General features: G+C 50.2%; 1 protein-coding gene across 8 annotated transcripts in view; it reads left to right on the plus strand.

Annotated features, from left to right (window-relative positions):
- The window catches only part of AFDN (afadin, adherens junction formation factor), a 114,286-nt gene that overhangs the window by 14,263 nt on the left and 77,960 nt on the right, over positions 1–22,063 (plus strand). For all 8 annotated transcript variants that reach the window (XM_055536200.1, XM_055536193.1, XM_055536197.1 and 5 more), the window contains exon 2: positions 19,957–20,152. In XM_055536200.1, the coding sequence (XP_055392175.1) occupies positions 19,957–20,152 (196 nt within the window). The remainder of the gene's footprint in view (positions 1–19,956; positions 20,153–22,063) is intronic.

Here is a 22,063-nt window from a genome sequence, read left to right on the forward strand (position 1 = left end):
TCACTGAGCAAGTATGTGCTCAGCTGATGCCCGTGGGGCTGGGGTGAGCTGAGCCTCCAGGGGCGCAGCCTGTGGGGGGTGCGCCCAGGTCTGCAGGCCGCGCCCTGTGCCGTGCGGGGCCGGGAAGCGCCTGGGCCAAGCCTTTCCTGGGGTGTAGGCACAGCTTCCCACAGTGCGTTTCAGGAAATGTTCACTCTGAATCCTGAGGAATTTGTAGAAAACGTGGAAAGCTGACTTAGAAAGAACACAGTGAGTCCGCCTGTGGGCCTGTGCACACGCAGGCACGCCATTCCTCCGGACTCTCCGTGCCTCCCTGAACCTGGGTCCCGGGAGCTCACCTTCTTGCACCAGGCCTGACCGCGTGTGCCTTGCTCTGGCCCGTGAGCAGCCCCCCTGAGCAACAGCTCTAAGCCCCAAATCCACCTTCTGTTTCTGCTCGTCCCTCTCCCATGAAGTTGTGTCCCAGGCGGGGCTGGTGCGGAAGCCTGGAATAGAGAGGTGTGTCGTCGTGAGAGAGCAGTGAAACTTTGGAGTGGGTCACCTGAGCTCTTGGGTTTGTTTGTCTTTGCAGCATGGCCTAATGGCTGAAAATCGTGTGTGTCTGTGTTTATCTGGATGTACAAGCATGCAGCTGACTCATTTGAAAAGACCCTGATGCTGGGAAAGACTGAGGGTGGGAGGAGAAGGGGATGATAGAGGATGAGATGGTTGGATGGCATCGCTGACTCAGTGGACATAGTTTGGGTAAACTGCGGGAGTTGGTGATGGACAGGGAGGCCTGGCGTGCTGCGGTCCATGGGGTTGCAAAGAGTCAGACATGACTGAGCCACTAAACTGAACTGAACAAGGTGCTGGCCGCTGACTGAGGAGCGGCACATTGTTAATAACAGGTGGGTTTCTTATGGGCCTTGTAAGCCAAGGTAAGAACATTGTAGGTGAAAGAAGGTGATGACGTTTGCAGTTGAGCTCTCCGGCCCTCCCGGGCAGCAGAGGCCACAGGGCGAAGGGAGAGCGGCCTGGCGGCAGGAGGCTGATCAGGTGCAGGGCCTTCGTCTCATGGAACGAAGGCCGCAGCTCACATGCAAGCAGAGGACGAAAGAGAGCCGTTCAGGGTCATCCCAGGTTTGCACTTGGCTACTAGCTAGGCGGTGGTCCCCTAGAGTACATGCGTGCGTGCTAAGTCACTTCAGTCGTGTCAGACTCTTTGCAACCCCATGGACTGTAGCCCGCCAGGTCTGTGGGATTCTCCAGGCAGAATTCTGGAGTGGGTTGCCTTGCCATCCTCCAAGGGATCTTCCCCACCCAGGGATCAAACCTGTGTCTCTTTTGTCTACTTACACTGGTAGGAGGGTTCTTTACCACTAGCACAACTGGGAAGCCCTGGTAGTGCCCTTCAGTCCAGTTCAGTTCCTCAGTCACGTCCCGACTCTTTGTGACCTCATGGACTGCAGCACGCCAGGCCTCCGCGTCCATCACCAGCTCCCGGAGCTTACTCCAACTCACAGCCATTGAGTCGGTGATGCCATCCAAGCATCTCATCCTTTGTAGTCCCCTTCTCCTCTTGCCTTCAATCATTCCCAGCATCAGGGTCTGCCGGGGTCCAGCCCTGGCTGATCCAGGGTATTCGAAGCGGGGACGGCGTCGGCGAGGGTAAGGATACAATAGCTTCAATTAGGTATTAATTAAAGATATAAAGAGTAATAGAATGAGGATAGCTCAGTAGGAAAATTCAGTGGAGAAAAGGGGCTGAGTAGCTTGGTTTACGCGGGAGACCAATAAAACTTCAAGACAAGAAGTTTGCACCACTTACGTAGGCCGCAGGTGTCCTTCCGTTCTCCCAAAGGAGAGGAGACACTGAGGCCTCCCCGGTCGGATCTTAGAAGCCCAGGCATAATTAGCAAGCATGGCGGGTTCCGCGCTCCAGATGGAGACTCAGCCAGAATTTGAAAGAGAGAGCGACATGGGGAGACCAAGTTTCGGTGAACAAGGCCCACACTTTATTTTCCAAAGTAGTTTTTATACCTTAAGTTATGCATAGAGGATAATGGGGGAAGGGGTGGAGTCATGCAAGGACAGCAGTTCCTGGTTCTAATCTAAGCCAGGCTTTCAAACTTATCATATGCAAAAGTTCAGGTGATTGACATCATCTTCTGGCCCGCAGGCCTGTTAACATTTTAAGAAACTTATTTTTCTCTAAACGTGATTATTCCAAAGTCAGGCACCAGCCTCCAAAAAGCATTGGACAAAGCTGCATTTTACATTTCTATACACCCATTATATCAATCAATACACTGCCAAGGACACAGTAGGTAAGGAGTATGGAGACTTAGCAGCAAACATTGGCCCAACAAGTGAAAAACCCTTCACCAATACAATTTCTAATCAATCTTTTAACTACTCAAAGGAATCTGTGTTTAGGCAGTTTAGAACATCTCCTGCCTCTCACAGTTGGGAGGCTCTGAACAATCACATGTGGCCGGAAAAACCCATTCAGGCAGGCTAGAGGATTTCCAAAGGAGTTTGTAGGTTAAACACTGTCACACCCAGGAATTATTAACTGGAGCTGTAAGCTAACTCTTTTTTCAGAGAGAGGTAGTGGGGGACAGCCCCCCGTAAAGTCAGAGGTGTAGGTGAAAGCACAAAGCAGAAAGTAGGCAGACTCTGGTTTTGGGGGTAGATGCTCGAGAATTTCCAGGGGGACTCCTGAGGCTCAATCCCGCCTTTGCGTATGCCGAGCCTCCTTCCTCCTCACGCTGGCTCCTGGCAGTGACAGAATTCCAGTTGAGCTATTCCACCAGATCCTGAAAGATGATGCTGTGGAAAGTGCTGCACTCAATATACAATATGCACTCAATATGCAATATGCCGGCTCCCAGCAAGGGTCTTTTCAAATGAGTCAGCTCTTCACATCAGGTGGCTACAGTATTGGAGCTTCAACTTCAGCATCAGTCCTTCCAATAAATATTCAGGACTAATTTTTCCTTTAGGGTGGACTGGATCTCTTTGCAGTCCAAGGGATTCTCAAGAGTCTTCTTCAACACCACAGTTCGAAAGCAGCAATTCTTCGTCACTCAGCTTTCTTTATGGTCCAGCTCTCACATCCATACATGACTACTGGAAAAACCATAGCTTTGACTAGACAGAACTTTGTCAGGAAAGTAATGTTTCTGCTTTTTAATATGCTGTCTAGGTTTGTCATAGCTTTTCTTCCAAGGAGCAAGCTTCTTTTGATTTCATGGCTGCAGATACCATCTGCAGTGATTTTGGAGCCCAAGAAACTAAAGTCTGTCACTTTCCATTGTTTCCCCATTTATTTGCCATGAAGTGATGGGAGCAGATGTCATGATCTTAGTTTTCTGAATGTTGAGTTTTAAGCCAGGTTTTTCACTCTCCTCTTTCAGTTTCTTCAAGAGGCTCTTTAGTTCTTCACTTTCTACCATAAGGGTGGTGTTATCTGCATATCTGAGGTTATTGATATTTCTCCTGGCAATCTTGATTCCAGCTTGTGCTTCATCCAGCCTGGTGTTTCTCATGATGTACTCTGCATAGACGTTAAATAAGCAGGGTGACAATATACAACCTTGATATACTCCTTTCCCAATTTGGAACCAGTCCGTTGTTCCATGTCCGGTTCTAACTGTTGCTTCTTGAACTGCATACAGATTTCTCAGGAGGTAGGTAAGGGGGTCTGGTATTCTCATCTCGTAAAGAATTTTCCAATTATCCTTTAGCCAGAGTTGAAAAAATAAAAACAAATCCTGCCCCTGCCTTCTTTGTCCGGCCCCTCTGCTGACCTGCTCCTCTCCAACGGCCTTGATGTGAAAGCGGTAGTTGGTCCGTGGTGTCCGGCTCTTTGTGACCCCGTGGACCGTAGCCCACCAGGCTCCTCTGTCCATGGAATCTTCCAGGCACGAGTATTGCAGTGGTGACCATTCCCTCCTTCAGAGGGTCTTCCCGACCCAGGGATTGAGCCCACGTCTCCTGCGTTGCAGGCTGACTCTTTACCATCTGAGACCCCAGGGAAGCCCTGACGTGCTCGTCACCAAGCCAGGCGGCCTCGCTGGCCTCCCGCCTCCTGTAACGGAGTCTGTGTGTTCCCGCCCTTCCCTGGTGTCGCGGGTGACTCCACCTGGCTCCTCTTTCTTGGCGCTGTGTTTTCACATTGGACTCTGTCCTCTGTTTATTTTTTCAATAAAGAAAGGCCTGTGATTAAGCCTGGCACCATTATCCTGAGATCAAGGAGGCCACGGATAAGGGCTGTGCCTGACGGAGTGTGCACACTCAGAGTTCAGTGACTGTGAGGTCTGCGCGCCCCTCTTGGTCCTGGAGCTCCGTCTCTAGTTGGAACCGCGGTGGCTTCGTCTGTGTTAATGTCTTTGTCTGACTTTAGGAGCAGGACCCCCTGGGGGCAGTGGCTCTTGAAGAATTAACAGTAAGCTTTTGTAGGTGAGTGGTGCCTGGGTTGTTTTTACTCAGAAGGAAGCTATGGACACTTTTATAACACTTACATAAAATGCTCTTGTTTTTTACTGACGATGTAATATTCCTTGTAGGAGCCACATTATTCACGCTTTTCTCTACAATACAGTGTTTCAGAACTGTTCCTGTGAGCATTTTGCATAATTATCTCTGTGTAGTTGCATTTCTATAAAATAGAAATGGATTTCCAAAAGCAGTTTGCATTGGAGGGGTGGACACACGGAGCATTTTGATAGACTTTGCCGAGTTCTTACCTTAGCAGGCTCTTCCAGTTCGCACGCTGCTGCAGTGGTGTGGCCCTTCACCCGACCCTGTTGCTGGGAATTCATCTTTTCTCAGCCTGACAGCAAGTCCTTGGTTTCAAACTTCACATTTCCCAGTTCACCGTTGAGGAGGAGCGTCGTTCACAAATTCATCGACCGTTATACTTTCTATGTGACATGTCTTTTTTTCTGTTGGGATATTTGTTTTAATCTCTTCAATTTGTGCAAATGCTGTTTATAAAACATATTGATGTTTTATCCTGTATTAAAAAAATTTTTTTTTCTATTTAATCATTTTGGTCTTTTAATTTTCTATCCATCAGTGGATGTATTTTACTAGTTATTTGTTTCTTCGTTGTTATGTACTTGAAAAGTAACTAAAAAATCAAGGGAGCACCTGTTTTAAAATCGTGATTGTCTTAGCTTGAGTTGCGGCCTGTATTCTCTTAAGTTTAGTAATTGCCCTATTTTTTAAGAGTGTGGGCTGTCTTTTTTTCTTAAATCAGGCTTCATTCCGTTAGACTCTCTACCACCAGAATTTATAGTATCAGGAGGAGACTCACACAGATAGGTTTGTGTCTTAAGGATTTTCATTGTGGAACTACTTTGGATATGAGGGGTATATTTTTCTTTTTTAGCAGTAATTCAGCATTCAGAAAACGAAGATCATGGCATCTGGTCCCATCACTTCATGGGAAATAGATGGGGAAACAGTGGAAACAGTGTCAGACTTTATTTTGTTGGGCTCCAAAATCACTGCAGATGGTGATTGCAGCCATGAAATTAAAAGACACTTACTCCTTGGAAGGAAAGTTATGACCAACCTAGATAGCATATTAAAAAGCAGATATTACTTTGCCAACAAAGGTCCGTCTAGTCAAGGCTATGGTTTTTCCAGTGGTCCTGTATGGATGTGAGAGTTGGACTGTGAAGAAAGCTGAGTGCCAAAGAATTGATGCTTTTGAACTGTGGTGTTGGAGAAGACTCTTAAGAGTTCCTTGGGCTGCAAGGAGATCCAACCAGCTCATCCTAAAGGAGACCAGTCCTGGGTGTTCATTGGAAGGACTGATGCTGAGGCTGAAACTCCAATACTTTGGCCACCTCATGTGAAGAGCTGACTCATTGGAAAAAAACCCTGATGCTGGGAGGGATTGGAGGCTGGAGGAGAAGGGGACGACAGAGGATGAGATGGTTGGATGGCATGAACGACTCAATGCACATGAGTTTGGGTGAACTCTGGGAGTTGATGATGGACAGGGAGGACTGGTGTGCTGCAATTCATGGGGTTGCAAAGAGTCGGACACAACTGAGCGAGTGAACTGAACTGAACTGAATGAGCTTCCCTGGTGGCTCAGACAGTAAAGAATCTGCCTGCAATGTGGGAGACCTGGGTTCACTCCCTGGGTTGTGAAGATCCCCTGGAGAAGGGAAAGGCTACCCACTCCAGTATTCTTGCCTGGAGAATCTGATGGACAGAGGAGCCTGTTGGGCTACAGTTCATGGGGTCACAAAGAGTCGGACATGACTGAGTGACTTAAGCACATACAGCACATAAATGAACTTAAACACAACCTTTCCAAAAACCAGAGAATGAGCTTTAGAAGTTTGGAATTAGGCCACGAGCCTTGGACAAATCAGCCTGATTGGTAGTTGCAAATAGTTAAGGTTATCTGACTATTTAAAACTTCCTTCTGATTTGTTTGATTTGTTTTAGTGATACGATGTTTTTTTCAACTTATGTCTGCAAACATCCCAGTAGAGAAAATAATAGGTTAAAAAATGATACAGTTCAGTTTAGTCACTCAGTCATGTCCGACTCTTTGCAACCCCACGGACAGCAGCATGCCAGACCTCCCTGTCCATCACCAACTCCCAGAGCTTACTCAAACTCACGTCCATTGAATCGGTGATGCCATCCAACCATCTCATCCTCTTTCATCCCCTTTTTCTCTCGCCTTCAATCTTTCCCAGCATCAAGGTCTTTTCTAATGAGATTAACATTTTAAAAAAAAAAGGTGGTTTTGTTTCCTGGAGTTATCTTTTCGTCTTCTGTGTGGTGTGTGGGAGAGTGGTATATTGGTCACGGAGTAAGTGGCGTCTTCAGGGGAGTCCTCGTTGTAAAAGTCTTCATTAGAGCTCCAGCCTATGTATATATTAGAGTTGCTTACCTCTGCTAACCACTCTGCGCTGTGAGGACTGTCAGTGGCTGTGTGGCTGTCCTGCCAGTTCGGGCATTTGTGGATGTGGCCAGTGGGGTGCAACTATCAATGTCGTTTGTCTAATTTTAAAGATGTAAATGAAATTTTAGAACTTTTTTTTTGCTTGTTACCCTAAGGGCCCAACCCTCGAGTTCACCCAGACGGCTTTTGTCTGGGTCACTAATGTCCTTTGGGCTGCCAGGACCCGGTCATCACCTCCGGGCCCTCTGATGTGATCCCTTGGCTTTGTCTCCACTTGGCCCCGGGATCCGGTCGGTTCTCCTGTGCCGAGTGGAGGAGCCCTGGTTTGCCGCCTCCTCTCTGCTCCCCGAGAGCTCCTTCCTCCTCAGGGCATCCAGTGCGCACACCGCCCTGAGCGGACCGTGCCTCTCCGCTCAGCGACTCCTGCAGCCTCCTGGCCAGAGGACCACCTGGGCGACCCTTGTCTCGGTCGCCGGCGCCCCTTTGCCCCATTCTTGACTCCCCCGTTCTCCCAGGCCTCAGCCCTCCCCAGTCTGGCGGCTCTGCCTCCAAAGCATCGTCGGCATCTTTCGCGTCTCAGCACGTCTTGCTGCTGGCGCAGTCCGGGCTGTGCGCTTGTCAACCTTCAGTTCAGTGGTGCAGTTTCCCGTTCAGACCCTCAGGTGGCTGAGCTGTCACCCGGAGCGCAGCGTGGCCGTCGGAGCCCGGTGTGGCACTCCGTCCTGAGAAGCCCCGGTGCCGCCCGCCCTGCCTCCTTCTGCCTGGACCGTCGCGGTCCTGCTGCTTCCAGACGCGCTGCTGGCCGCCCATTCCTCCGGATCCCGGGACTGGGTCCCTCCGCATCCCGGGACTGGGTCCCTCCGCATCCCGGGACTGGTCCCTCCGCATCCCGGGACTGGGTCCCTCCGGCTCCCGGGACTGGTCCCTCCACATCCCGGGACTTGGTTCCTCCGTATCCCGGGACTGGTCCCTCTGCATCCCGGGACTGGGTCCCTCCGCATCCCGGGACTGGTCCCTCCGGCTCGCTGGTCAGTGTCCGCCTATCCCGAGGCTCTCCTGTTGGGTCACGAGTCCCTGAGCACAGAGTCTGTTTGCTATTCATTCCCATCGCCTGGAGGTGGAGGGGGTGAAGGTGATTTAGCTGAAGAGAGAAGCATCTTATCCCCTGGGCTTAGTGTCTGTTCTGAGTCTATTTTTTTGTTTCTGAATTACAGTTTTCATGTCTTTTTAAAACATTTATTATAGATTGCTATTCTGTTTTTACTGAATGTTTGCATTTAATGTGGCTTAAAAATGTTACTATGAAGTGGGCTTTGTCTTTGAGCTGATTTGTGTCCCAGCTTTGGAAATCTGACCCTGGGTGTTGGTTTTTATTGTTTCCTTCCTTCCAGACAATTCTTCCCCTCCTTCCCCATTTCTTCCTCTCCACCCCGTGAGAATTATTACTGGACAACGCAGGGAGCCTTTGTCTTGTGGCACCCCGGCCGGCCCCCAACAGACTCGTGGCCCCAGCACGGTCTGCGTCCTGGGGCCTCTGCTGTTGGGGGGCCCTGCTTGGGGGGCCAGGCCCTCCTGGCCACCTCCTCCTCGAGTCACTGCTGAGCTCACACCTCTGACGCGACGCCTGCCGAGCAGAGGCTTAGACACACAGCTGGCCCGTTGCTCTGTTTAATTCGCAAATCAACAAGGGAGGTGTAGTTGTTATCATTGAGGTATCTTTCAGCCGAAGGAGGCCCGGGCAGCCTCAGGATGTCGAGTTAATAGGTACAGCCACCCTCCTGCCTGTCTTGCTCCTTTTCAGCCTCCAGAGAGCACGGCCGCCTGAGGCCGCCAGGGCAGAGCGTCAAGCGTTGCAGCAGTTGCGTGGTCGCCGCGTCCCGCATCTCCGCTCCTGCCTCGGGACGGCCAGGCTGTGCAGCGTCGTCCCTGTTACGGAGCAGGCTTTTCAGGGCGCCCTCGTCCCTGTCTTCTTCTGGGCCGGGGCGGTGTTCAGGAGGACACCTAGACGTGTGATTTCTCCGTCAGAGGCCAGGCGCACGTTCTGCCACATTGATCTTGAGATGGGCTTGCCAGTTTATGGTCCAGACCTCAGAAGTCCCCGCATCCTCGGGATATTCAGATTTCTTTGATAAGCTAGAATATATGAAATAATAATCATGACTAAATTATTAACGTGATTTCAGTGAGTGAGCGTGTTTTTTTACGTGTATGGTCCTTCTGGTTTTCTCTTTGAATCGCCTACTTATACATTTTGTCCATGTTTTTTTCTGTGAGCTATTTGTCCTCTTCTACTTGATTTGTAGGAAATCTTTATGAACTCTGAATACGAATCTTTCATGTGTATGTTGCAAGTATGTTTCAGTTCATCTTTTCTTTGGTCTCTTACAGTGTTTTGTCACACAGATTTAAAGCCTTAAAATGTAGTTGGGTTTCTCGGTCTCCTTCGACTTTCATTTTTATACCTTTTCTCTCTTGTTTCAGGGATATGCTCAGCGCTCCATTCTGAAGGGTTTACAGTTAACTTTTTACCCGTAGGTGTTCACTGTACCTGGAGTGCCTTTGCCCGTGGGGCTCCCCACCCCCTCTTATAGCCTCAGTGCGGGTTTTCCGGGCTTTCCCTTCTGGACGCTCGGTGTCGGAGCGCTGGCTGTGTTACCTGTCCACTGGTGGGGTGCTGACTGGCTGTGCAGTCTGTGTGTGACTGGGCGTGGGAAGGCTACAGCCTTTCTTCACAACAGGGTAACAGGTGAGAGGCAGCTTCGCTTCGTGGGGAGAAAGAAGTGCAGCTTCTTGTCTTATCCGCCTTCTGACCCTAGGGTGCTGCTGTGTGGTCGGGGTCAGGCAGCTTACCGGTTCTGGGCTCAGCTGAGGGTCTGTAGACAGAGGTGCCCGCCCTGTAGGGTCGTGTGTGGAAGTGCTGTGGCTCTGGGCTCAGCTGAGGGTCTGTAGACAGAGGTGCCCGCCCTGTAGGGTCGTGTGTGGAAGTGCTGTGGCTCTGGGCTCAGCTGAGGGTCTGTAGACAGAGGTGCCCGCCCTGTAGGGTCGTGTGTGGAAGTGCTGTGGTTCTGGGCTCAGCTGAGGGTCTGTAGACAGAGGTGCCCGCCCTGTAGGGCTGTGGCTGGACGTGCAGTGTCCTGGGCTCCGCTGAGGGTCTGTAGACAGGGCGGTGTCTAGAAGTGCAGCAGACGTGTGTAAAAAGTGCTTGGCTCCGGGTGGTGCTTCCCTTCTGCTCTGGTGATGCTTCTTGAGGATGGATACCTGTTGCTGTTCCTGTTGTTGTTATTAGCTGTGCCTTTCCTCCTCTCCCGTGTTTCACTTTGTCTGCTCCAGCAGAAGGTCGTCCTTGTTCATTGCAGGACAGAAGCTCAGATCTGTTGGCTCAGCCCTGTGTCAGTTGAGGTGCTTTGTTGGGGAGGGGAGGTCCCCAGCACCACGTTCTGGGTTAGTATTGCTCGTTTTAGGTTGATTCTGCTTTGCATATCTCTTAAGCTGAAAAAAAAAATCTTGTTACTGTTTCTGATTTTGTCTAGAAATGGTAATATCTTCTTTAAAAGATATAGTGTAACTTTATATATAAAAACAAATCAGTGGTTTTTGAGGTTTTCATTTTATGGAACCTAACACTTTTTTCTTTCATCATCATATTTCTGTTTCTTTGTCTTTGAGTTCATGCCTATGATATATTCCATTAGTTATCTAAAGAATTTATTACAGAATGTACTTTTTTTTTAGCCTATACACGAATACATTATAGTTAAATACCCCACATATTTGTAATACTTACTTCAGTATGGAAAATTCTGGAATAGAAGTGTTATTTTGGTGAGCAGAAGGACAGTCCACTCTGGTGGTTGCTGCTTTTCGCGAACATTCTCTTGTGCAGTTTCACCGAGGAAACCCAGCGGAACAGGGAGCTGGTCTCGCCTGTGTCGCTCTGCCCTCCTGGGTGCCTTTCTGCACGTGTGCTGCTGTGAGCAGCTCACCTTGGCTCGCTCTCGCCTGCTACCAGGCGGCATTCCGATCTGCTGTGCTCACCTGATAAGGCAGAGTGAGGCAGGAAGTGCGGTCCGCACGTCCCGCTTGGCACCAAGAATGCGGCTCGGGAGCCCCCATCAAACCAGGCAGAGAAGTCAAGCTCGGTGCCGATTTCTCTGTGAAACCCCAGCTGGAAGGTGGTCGTGTTCACGTCACTGCTCTTGCACCCTCTGCCCCCAGATTATTTTGTTTCTAACTTCTTCTCTCCCTCCACCCCAACCACCTTTCAAGTGTCTCATAGAGGATATGAAAGGCCTCAAAATATGGAAAGGACTCAAAAACCGTTTCAAAGTGTATTTGGTTACTAATGCAGTGTATACGATAGTGAAGATTTGAAGATAATTTTTTCATTTAGATAAGTTTCTTGAGGTTTTTTTTTTAATAGAACAGGTTGAGTACTGTGAATTCAATTTTTAGTATACTATAGAGATTCAGGTGGTAGCATTTCAATTGTACAAAGCGTCTTTGAATCAGTTTTGCAGCTGAGTATTTACTTGGAAGTTATGTAAATACGGTAAAGGATAGTCTACCGATCTCCGCTGTAGTTGTATGGTGCGTTACCCTTGTTCAGACTTGGAAACTTTTTAATATTTCACATACTTCAGACTCAGCGCAGATACAAGAAACAGGTTTTAAAAGAAAATTTCCTCATTTTATTATTGAAGCTGAGTTTAGGGACATGGTTATCTGAGAGAAGACATTTCATCACTTCCCATCTAAAAATTCTCAAGTGCTCGTATACTTAAACACGAGAAAATAGTTTGAAAAGTATCTCCAGCCAAAAAAAAAGGCAAAAAACAACTGAGCATATTAGTACTCTATATGCATCATACGAAAGGAGCAAAATACCAAGATTCACAGAATAGAACACTGAACATTCCTAATCCCGTTTCTGAAATTCACTGTCCAGAACTTCCAATCACTTCCAGTGGTGGTGGGGAGTGAGTGTTTCTGTAGCTTTGGAGCCGTGATGGAGCTGAGGTCCGCACGCACGTCCAGCAGGGCCTCGGGGGCTGGCCCTGAGCTGGGGGCGGAGGAGGTGGCCCCGACAGCCCGCCCACCGCACCCACGGGGCCGGGTTGCGGCCTCTGCCTCCTGGCTGGGGCCGTGCCAGTCCTCGCCCGACAAGTAAGGGTTGAAAAAAATCCTGATTTCCCAGTTCTGTCGTTTCTTTCACGGTTACTGGCTGGAGGTTTAAAAGCCTGTCTTCCTCGTCTGAGCTGCAGGAGGACAGTGAAGCCTGCGCGATCTGAGTTGAGCTGCTTGTTTTCCCGACTCGGGCGGTGCCGTAGCCTGCGGCGGTGACAGTGACCTTGGCTTTGGCGTTCCCCCTGCTCTTTCCTTCGCTGCGCAGTTGGGAGTTTTCATGGCTTCTCTGTCTCATCACTTGCAGTCATCATTGCTGCTGGTAATCAAGTTGTCCAGATTCGGCCAGATGCACCTTTTGGTGGCTAGACGGTTTTTCTTAAGTTGTTTTTTTTTTTTTAAACAACTTTGTTTTCTGCTGTAATAAGGTGTCCCAAACTCACCTTGTCCATTTTCTGACCATACCTGGATTAGACCATTTCTCCAGGGATCCTTGGTTCCTTCTAGTGGAGAAAAGGATTGAGAGACAGCAGTCTGGGTGCTAGAGACGCTTAACTTTACATCTAGTCTTTTGCTTTGAGACTTCTTCAGTGGCAAGAGCTGTGGTTACTGAGTTGCTAAGTTGTGCCTCTCTGCGACCCTTTGGATTGTAGCTCGCCAGGCGCCTCTGTCCATGGGATTTCCCAGGCAAGAATACTGGGTGGGTTGCCATTCCCTTCTGCATGGGATCTTCCCTGTCGAGGAAGCGTTTTGGTTTGTGCACTTTAGGGAGGGTTTCCTTCTGCAGGTGTGGTCAGGCGTCACGTGAAAGGTACTGGCTGTCGCACACACGGTTGTGTCCTGCGTCCACGGAAACGTGTACTTGTGTTCCGTGCTGTGTCACAGCGTAGAGGCAGCGTTTCATTCCGTTACGTGACGGGACCAGAGTGTATTGAACTGGCGTCCCTCGCCGCATCTTTTCCAGACCTTTGCTGTTATCACCGGCGCTGCAGTGCGCGACTTTGCCGGCGTGTCGGGACGCACCCACCGAAGGGGACGCGCTGTGCCTGGTGCGGCTCGTTTTGCCGAGCGCGGCCCCAGGTCTGCTCGTTGACATGCGTCTTGTACCCGCCCCACAAGTAGAGGGGTGCTTAGACTTTTACCACTTTGATTGAGAAATGTGATCTTATTTTGAAGTTTTACAGTTATTTTGTCTTTAAGGAGGTGGTTCATCCTTTTTCCTATTTGAGTCATGTTCACTTTGTGAACATGAGGTTTTCTTTTTCTTCGAATATTTTAGAGACTCTATATATCTTATATTTCTTCCTTTCACGTAAGTTGGAAATGTTTTTTCCCCCAGCGTGTCCCTTGTCTTTGGACTTTACTTATTGCGTGCCTTTTTTTCCCCCAAATGAAAGTTTATTTTTATGTAGTCAAATTTATTTACATTTCTTAAATCGCCTTATGATGACATCTATAATTTTTAAAGTGTGGGTTTCCATGAAGACGTTTATTACAGAATACAGGTTTCGAAAGCAGTGTGTGAACTGAGTGTGCATACTAACGCTGTGAAGATGAACCCAAACTTCCTAGAAGTGCTCTCTGGTTCTGGTGAGCCTGAAAGGAAGTGGGGGCTGTGCAGTTCCACTCGCAGGAATCGGCCCGGCCCAGCGGACGCAGTGACGTGACTGTGTGTGTGCCTGAGAGAGTGGGCTGCCAGCTTTGTAGATGAGGGAAGTGCATTAGTCACGATGTGTCTGGACATTATCACGGCTTTCATCCCGCTGTTGAGTTGAAGGGCTGGATCTGAGCACAGTGAGATGAATTAGGAACAGCTGATGTGCTGTGCCAAGTCACATCTTTGTGACCCCAAGGACCACAGCCCACCAGGCTCCTCTGTCCACGGGATTTCCCAGGCAAGAATACTGAGTGGGTAGCCATGCCCTCCTCCAGGGCATCTTCCCGACCCAGGGATCAAACCTGTGTTTCCTGCTTTACAGGCAGATTCGTTACCTCTGATTGGTGGGGAAAGCCCGGGAACAGGTGATTAGTTGTACTCAAAGTCTGTGGTTTAACAGGCTAGTGCTGAGCTGGAGCAAGGCTGCAGGTGGGCAAAGGTGGCAGTGACTCAAGAATTGTCATTTTACTGACGCCTCCTGTGAATCAACAATCTTAGGTGGTCATCGTCAAGCTGTGTCACTTTAAATCGCGTTAATCACAGGTGTGATGTTAGGGTTAGCATCATCTGCAGCTGGTTAGATGCACCTGGAGTCCACTGACCACGTCTGGACACTGCGGCTCGGACGCTGGAGCAGGAATCTGTTCAGGAGAGAAGTGGGATCATGCCGCAGGAAGGCAGGCGCTTGGAGGGATGGGAACTGGAACGCCGTGCTGCCGAGGGCCTGGCTTGTCACCCGGGGCCCAGGCCGGTGTCTGGAGGCAACCTGGTCTCCCAGCTGGCGGGTGCTGCTGGCATCCTGTAGGTGGAGGCCGGGGGTGGTCCAGGCACCGCACGGCCGTTCCCAAGGAGCCCAGGGGTGCCCACAGCTGCAGTCCTGGGCCCATCCTGCCCGCTGTCGCCACCCACACCCCAGAGTGCACGGGGCCTGGGCCCCTATGCAGAATGTCATGCTCAAACCGATTGAGCATCGGGCTCAGGGATGCCAGTGGGTAAAGTTCAACCCAGTTGGCAAAGTGAATGAGATGAGTTTTGCTTTTGTAAACGGCAATATTTTGTAGCTGTCAAGCGTGTTTGTCATCTCTGGAGCTGCTCCAGGGACGCCTTCTTACTTAAGGGCTATAGATACATTCCATGGATGAGAAAATAATGACATCTTAATTTCAGTAAATACATTTTTATTAGCCTGTAACTGAAATTTAGCATTTTCTTCACTTACAAGTTTATACTCATATCTCCTTCAAAATTGAAGCTGTAAAATTTTAAATGCACAAAAATGAGGTCTAGACCTTACTTAATATGTTAATAAAACCACTCATATTCTGTCACAGGTTTTAAAAATATTTCAATCATTGTACTTTTTAAAAGATTCTTTCTTTATTGGCTGCGCTGGGTCTGCATTGCTTCCCGGGCTTTTCTCTGGTTGCAACGAGTGAGGGCTGCTCTGGCTGCTATTTGCAGGCCTCTCATCGCTGAGGCTTCTCTTAACGGCGGGCTCGGGGGGGCGAGGGCTCAGGAGTGTGGCTCCCGGGCTCCATAGTGTGGGCTCAGGAGTGTGGCTCCTGGGCTCCAGAGTGTGGGCTCCGAAGTGCTGTTCCCAGGCTCCAGGGATGAGGGCTCAGGAGTTGCGGCTCCTGGGCTCCAGAGTGAGGGCTCAGGAGTGCTGTTCCCAGGCTCCGGGGGCGAGGGCTCAGGAATGCAGCTCCGGGGCTCTGTAGTTGCTCTGCAGGCTCTTCCTGGACCAGTGATCTGTCCGGTGTCCCTCACCACCGCACCACCAGGGAAGCCCCAATGATTGCATTTCACTGTGATTGTTCACTTTGCAATCCTCTGTGCTTTATGCATTTAACAATTTTATTCTAAGAACAGTGGCATAGGCCTCACCAGTCTGCTGAAGGATCCCGGACAAAGTTGGATAGAACCCCTGGACTAGAGAGGTGGCTTTTTGAAGGGTGTTTTCTTTACTTGCTTTGTGGCTCAGCTGGTAAAGAATCCACCCGCAGTGTGGGAGACCTGGGTTCGATCCCTGGGTTGGGAATATCCCCTGGAGAAGAGAAAGGCTACCCACTCCAGTGTTCTGGCCTGGAGAAGTCCATGGACTGTACAGTCCATGGGGTCGCAGAGGGTCAGATACGAGTGAGTGACTTTGACCTTCACTTCTTCCTTCTGTATGTTTGCCCTTCACGTTTGTACAAGTGCAGTACTTAAGAGTCACAGCAGAAATCAACACATCATCTTTAATCACAAGTGTGATTTTTGCTCTTTTGTTATTTGGGTTTAATTAGTGTATCCTTTGTTACTGTCTTTCACATCTCCAGTGCATATGGTGTGGTAGCTTCTCAAATATAGAGATTAAAGATTTTCAGAGGACTGTGGGGAGAACGCCACTGTTCATCCCCTTGTGACGCTGACTCAGGGGTTGGGTAGGTTTCCGCTTTCACTGGCGTCTCCCAGCGAAGCGCACGGGGAACCTGCCTCGGAAGCTGACAGTTGTAAGTAGACGGTGCTGAGGCCATAAGTGAGGACTTTGAAGACCATGTTTGCTGATCGGTTTTCACAGCAGGCTGTTTTCTGGCAGAGAATTGTCTTACTTACAACGCTCATGTGGTTGGATACAGGGTGGTTTGTTCGAGTTCATAAAGCGGTGATCTGCGTGTGTTCTCTGTGGGGTGTGTGTGTTGGGGTCAGTTTTTTAGACCAGAGAACTTGTATGAACTCTGAAATCTTCCCCTGAAAGGTGACTTTTCCCGTGTTCAGTGAGCTTGGTCCACCTCGGCTCTGGCGATGTTAGGAGAACAGTGGTTGGCTCACCTCGAGAAGGCGTGCACTGGGATGTGTGAGAGAGCGTGCCTTTGTTTTCAGACAAGGCCGTACCAGAACCACTGGATCACGCAGACCTGTGAGGCGTGTGCCGTGGATCGTGCTCCAGGGTGAGGGCGGCCCTGGCTCGCCCCGGATGAGCAGATTCGGTCTAGAGCATACAGCAGGCTCCCCATTGTGCTTGGTTTCTGGTTGCAAGTAACGGTGACGTTCACATAGTCCTGCAGGCTGCAAGTGTGCGTACCTGCCTCCACTGCAGAACACTTGAGTGCTGAGAAATGCTAGCCGTCCGTCATGTGACCCTCCCGGGGAGCCTCACCCACTCTGCTTGTAGAAACCCAGCGCCCGCGCGGTGCAGTGCAGTGAGGCCCCCGGGGGCAGGTTGTGTGCAGCGGGCGCACGTTCCCCGGGAGGGGTGGGCTGAGGTCCGCCCCAGATGGTGCTGAGCCTTCGGGAGTATCTGTCGTGCAGAAGTTACAGGTAATGAAATGCGAATAGTCTTAAAAAGTGTCCTTCAGTGCTGGTTTAAAACAGTTTAAGAAGCGGTTTATACAAGCTTAAAAAATAGTATTTATACGGCTCTAAAAACCTGTGATCAGGTATTGTGTCCATTCTCTACCTAAACTGTTGGCATCAAATGTTACTGCTGTTTTTAACTGTGTGAGTAAACGGCCATCATCTGGCTGATGGCTTTATGCACAGTAATGTTTGTGTTTTGAAGGCACACAGCTGTCTTGGAGGCAGCAGCCTTGGGAATAGGTGTGTGTATGAGATAAAGGCGTCGTCCTGTAAACCAGGGACTGGAAAGGTGATTACCTGTTGCAGGTAGCGTTGTCGGGCTACAGGCTGGGACCTGGTTTTCCTAGGAATGCTGGAAGCGGTGAGAAGGATGTGAACACAGCCTGGTTATTAGCCTGTTTAAGCTCTAGAGCAGGTGGTTCTCCATAGCTTGAACAGAAGGAGATTTGGGGTTGACAGGGTGAGTTTCTCCTGGTTCGGATAAGAAGGCCAATTGATTATCAGTTTCATTAACTAATGAGGTATTGGTAAAATATTGAAAAGCAAACCTCCCCCTGTACGTCTTTGCTCCTTGTTTTGACTCTGTGTGTGTAATTTCTTAACGAGCCTTCTCGCTCTCTCTTTTGGTCTTCTCGTATTCCTTCTGATAAACACAAGTACACTTCTGTTTCAAGAGTGGTAATGCAACTCTGAGCAGTATTCATTACTGTTGTGGTGACCGTGGGTGATCGTGTTTCTCAGGGAAGAATGTATCTGAAGGTGAGGATATACCTTTAGGTAGAAAGAAGGCGGTTTTCCTGTCAGGAAAAGTGACCCCTGAGGAAAGGAACCAAGTGACCAGTCTGTTAGGTCGCCCTGCCTTTCTGTGCATTGAGCTGCCGCTCTGGCGGCGGAGCACAGGTGATGGGGTCACGCCGCTGGCCCTGGAGGGACTGGCGGCCAGGAGGCAGCTCTGGGGGCGGGGGCGGGGGTGCTGGCGGCTCGCGCCAGGCCTCCCTGGACCTTCTTTGTGCCCTGCGCAGCGGGCGTGACGGTGGCAGCTGCCTCTTAGTTTGGGGAATTAAATGCTGAAGACCGCCTGTATCTGGCACAGGATGGCCTGTGACGCACGTTAGTTATGATTATTATTGGGTGTTAGCTTGGTCACTGCCTGCCCAATTTAACGTTCAGGAACTTGATTTTATGTCTTCTCAGTTTTGATAAAATTCTGTAGACTTATGCACACCTGCCAAAACTAGCTGAATAATTGAGCAGAAAGCTAATGTGTTCCTTTATTAAGGGACTCGCCCAGTAATGACTCTGCTTAGGTGTTCCGGTGTGATGTTAAGGAGACCCGGCAAATTGAACTGCTATTTATTAATGCTTATTTAGTGCAAATCAAATCAAAGGTAGTTTTTAATAGTCATTTAGGCTTGATCAAGCCTGGAGAATTGTTTCTTAAAAGCATCAATAGAGAGGTTTCTTTTAAAATGATTATCAGCCTGATTTTTGGCTGCTTGGCCTGGGCCAGACACAGACAACTCCTGACTTGCTTTCTCTGCTGCCACCCTGCGCCCATGCCCGGCTTCACCCCGGTGTCTGTGGTTCGGGTTGTCCTTCCCACATAGCCCTGATCCTTGCGTTCCTAGCCCAGGGTGGGGGAACACAGGGGGCGGGCAGCCCGCAGCAGAGTCAGGCGGACACAGTAGGAACCCAGGGGCTGGAAATGTGCCCAAAGGTGTCTTTGTCCAGTTTAGTTTTCAAATAGACCGTTAAGCCTGTGCTGATGCTCCCTGTCCCTTACTCTCCTTCAGGTGAAGACTCGTTGGAGCGTGCCTTTCCGGGAAGGGCAGGCTGGCGGGTTGGGTTGCGGATAGAAGTGGCTGTGACGGTCTCTGAGGCCACAGGACCTCTGCGAGGAGGAGGGCGAGGGGGACTCCCCTGCCTGCCCTTAGGGTGGGGGTGGCTCTGGATGCTCCCGGATGTGGGAAGACGTCACGTGTCGGGGGGAGGGGAGGGGAGCTTTGAGGACTCCTGCCGAGGCGCTCTTGGTGCCAGGGACCGTCCAAGGAGCCTCGGGGTTGGAAGTGTCCGCGGAGGTCTGTGTCCAGGGGGTCCCAAGGAACACAGCGTCATCTGGTAAGGTGGGACCCGCCAGACAAACACAGGTGCTCTGTACTGCAGCAGGCCCTGCCCCGGGTGTGAACTCCTGCGTCTTGTTATTATGGTGACAGCAAGAGCGCTGCCTAAATAAAACCTGTGATTGATTAAAAAAGCAAAGGAGCCCTGGGAGGGCGCCTCCCAAGGTCCTGTGTGTGGGCTTCAGCCTCCGCGAAGTAGTCTTTGGTTGGCATCCATTGTACTTTTCTCTGGAAGTAAGATTATTAAAAAACAAAGAATTTTAAGAAAAATCCACATTGTGCCTGTTGATCTGGGGTGAGTAGTTCATACTGAAAATACTTAAAATTACATTCAGCCAAAGGGAGTTTCCATTCATTCACATTCATGCTGGGGTTGGGGTTAGCGTTGCCCCTTTGAAATCTCGGGACAGATGGGCCCTCAGGGGCAGGTGGGTGTGCACCTCGGAGTTCTGTGCATCCAGGCTTAATTCTGGACTTGCTTTGATCCTGCTTGAATGGGATACTCAGGCTTTGTGAGTTTGAGTGGCCAGATCTTGAGGCTGGGGTTTGATCGTAGCATCTGCTTCACTGGGTGGTTATAAAGACTTGACCAAGTGGTGCCCGGCCCTAGCTGAGGCCCCGGTGCGAGTGGCAGCTGCTGCTGACACAGGTGCTCTGCAGCCGGACCTGCGCTCGAGCCGCGCAGGGGGAGGCCGACTGGAAATAGCTCGTCCCGAGTCACTTGACTAAATTTGAAGATACTTTTTTTTTATAGGCTATGGTTTTTTCAAAGATGTATCATTTCATTCTCCTTTCAGGATTTGGAGTTCCACGGAGTGATGAGGTTTTATTTTCAAGATAAAGCCGCCGGGAACTTCGCCACGAAATGCATCCGGGTGTCCAGCACCGCCACCACCCAGGACGTGCTGGAGACGCTGGCCGAGAAGTTCCGCCCCGACATGCGCATGCTGTCGTCCCCCAAGTACTCGCTGTACGAGGTGCACGTCAGCGGAGGTCAGTGCGCAGGGCGGCCGCGGGCCGCGGCGCGAGGCGCGCACTTGCCTGGGGCCCAGCTCCACCGCTGCCCCGTCCTGTTCCGAGGGAGCAGTGAAACGGAGCAACGCTCGGGTGTCTGTGAGGTGCCCCAGCAGGTTCCTCGCACGTGCAGTTTGGGGAGTTGCCTTCTTCTCCAGAGATGAGGAGTGCAGTGCTTCATACTTGAATTCTCCAGGTCTGGAACACACCTTGATGATACACGGGGCTGCCTGATTTTGCAGAAATACTGCCTGTAACTCTATTTGTAGATTATAGCGCTACAGCCAGAAGTAGCCCATTGTTTTGTGAGTGTGGACCATCAGTCTTGCTGTAGCGTCTTTGTCCTGTGGAACAGGAACCGTGTTCTTGGGAAGAACAGGGGTTGTGAGGAAGCTCTTCTCCTTGTTTTAAGGTTTGAAGTTTCTGAAAATATCCTATATATCATGTGGCAATTTAGGCTGAACTGTTTAGGAATGTAGAAATGCTTAAATGTTTATGAGTGCTTTGGAAATACTGAGTCACCTGCAGAAAAAAGAAGATAGCAAAATCCAGTAAATGTTGTAAATAAAGAATTACAGATAGCACAAACCTTATTTTAATACCTATTTAAGTTCTAGCCACAAAAACTGTTTCAACATTATTTATTTAGTTTTCTTCCTGAAGTATAGCTTTCTTTGTTTGAAACGGATCATTCTTGCAAGTTACCTGGGGTATCACCTGCATACGTTGTACCTCGACTAGATTTGACAGGAGAGGATGGTCCCGATTTTGGATGTTTTCTCTGAGGCCGAGTTCTCCTTTCACCTCAGAATCTTCGTACGTAGCTTACAGAGAGGAGGATGGTATTTCTCATCCTTTGCACTCTTCTTTCTGCACCGTTGGTCATTTGAACAGCACCACGTGAGGTCTTCGGAATGACATCTACGGTTGGGATTTGAGGTCTAAAAATGGAATAGGCTTGATTTTTTTTTCTAAGACTATTTTTTCCTTAAACTTCCGTTGCTAGATTTGTTTTTAATTAAAAAGTAAGATAAGTTACTTGTATGGGATGAAGTGACCAGGAAGGTGTGTAAACAAGCAGGTGTCTGTTCCCCAGCCCCAGCCCCGGCCCCTTGGTGACGCTCAGCCAGGCTGGCCCGCCTGTGTCCTGTACCTCGTGTGGCTCCAGCAGGGCCTCAGAGAGGAGGAGGGCGCGGGTGCGAGTCCTAGAGGAGCGGGCCTGGCACGGGGCCTCAGAGAGGAGGAGGCCGCGGGTGTGAGTCCTAGAGGAGCGGGCCCGGTGCCGGGCCTCAGAGAGGAGGAGGCCACGGGTGCGAGTCCTCAGAGGAGGAGGCCTCGGGTGCGAGTCCTCAGAGGAGCGGGCCTGGCACGGGGCCTCAGAGAGGAGGAGGCCACGGGTGCGAGTCCTCAGAGGAGCGGGCCCGGCGCAAGGCCTCAGTCTTTTTTGGGTCACAGAGCCCGTAGTGTGTCAGGAATTTTTTGTGGCATCCCCAGGCCAAAGGAAATACTTAACACTTTATTTTACTGCATAGATCCAGACAAGTTCATAAGGATTTATGTTCTTAACAGCTTGCTGGTTATTTGGGAAAATAGTGCACATAAAAGGAAAACCGGTGATTTCGCGCCGTTCCCAGCCACAGCTGCTCCCTGATGGGGGCATGCCTCCTGGGCGCCCCTGCCCCACGCCCGCGTGGAGGCAGCACCCCCATCTCCCGTTTCCACAGTGCTGTGGCAAACCCACCTGACACGGATGGGATGCCCACAGGAGGGATGGTGCTCAGCCTCGCAGGGACCAGTGGTCCTGCCGTGTCTGGCAGGTTCGGCTCGTGTTCCCTGGACGGGTGACATGTGCCTAGTGAGCCCCTGGCACCTCAGCCTGTGTGGGGACAG

This window comes from Bubalus kerabau, chromosome 9, assembly GCF_029407905.1.
Source record: "Bubalus kerabau isolate K-KA32 ecotype Philippines breed swamp buffalo chromosome 9, PCC_UOA_SB_1v2, whole genome shotgun sequence".
NCBI lineage: Eukaryota > Metazoa > Chordata > Mammalia > Artiodactyla > Bovidae > Bubalus > Bubalus kerabau.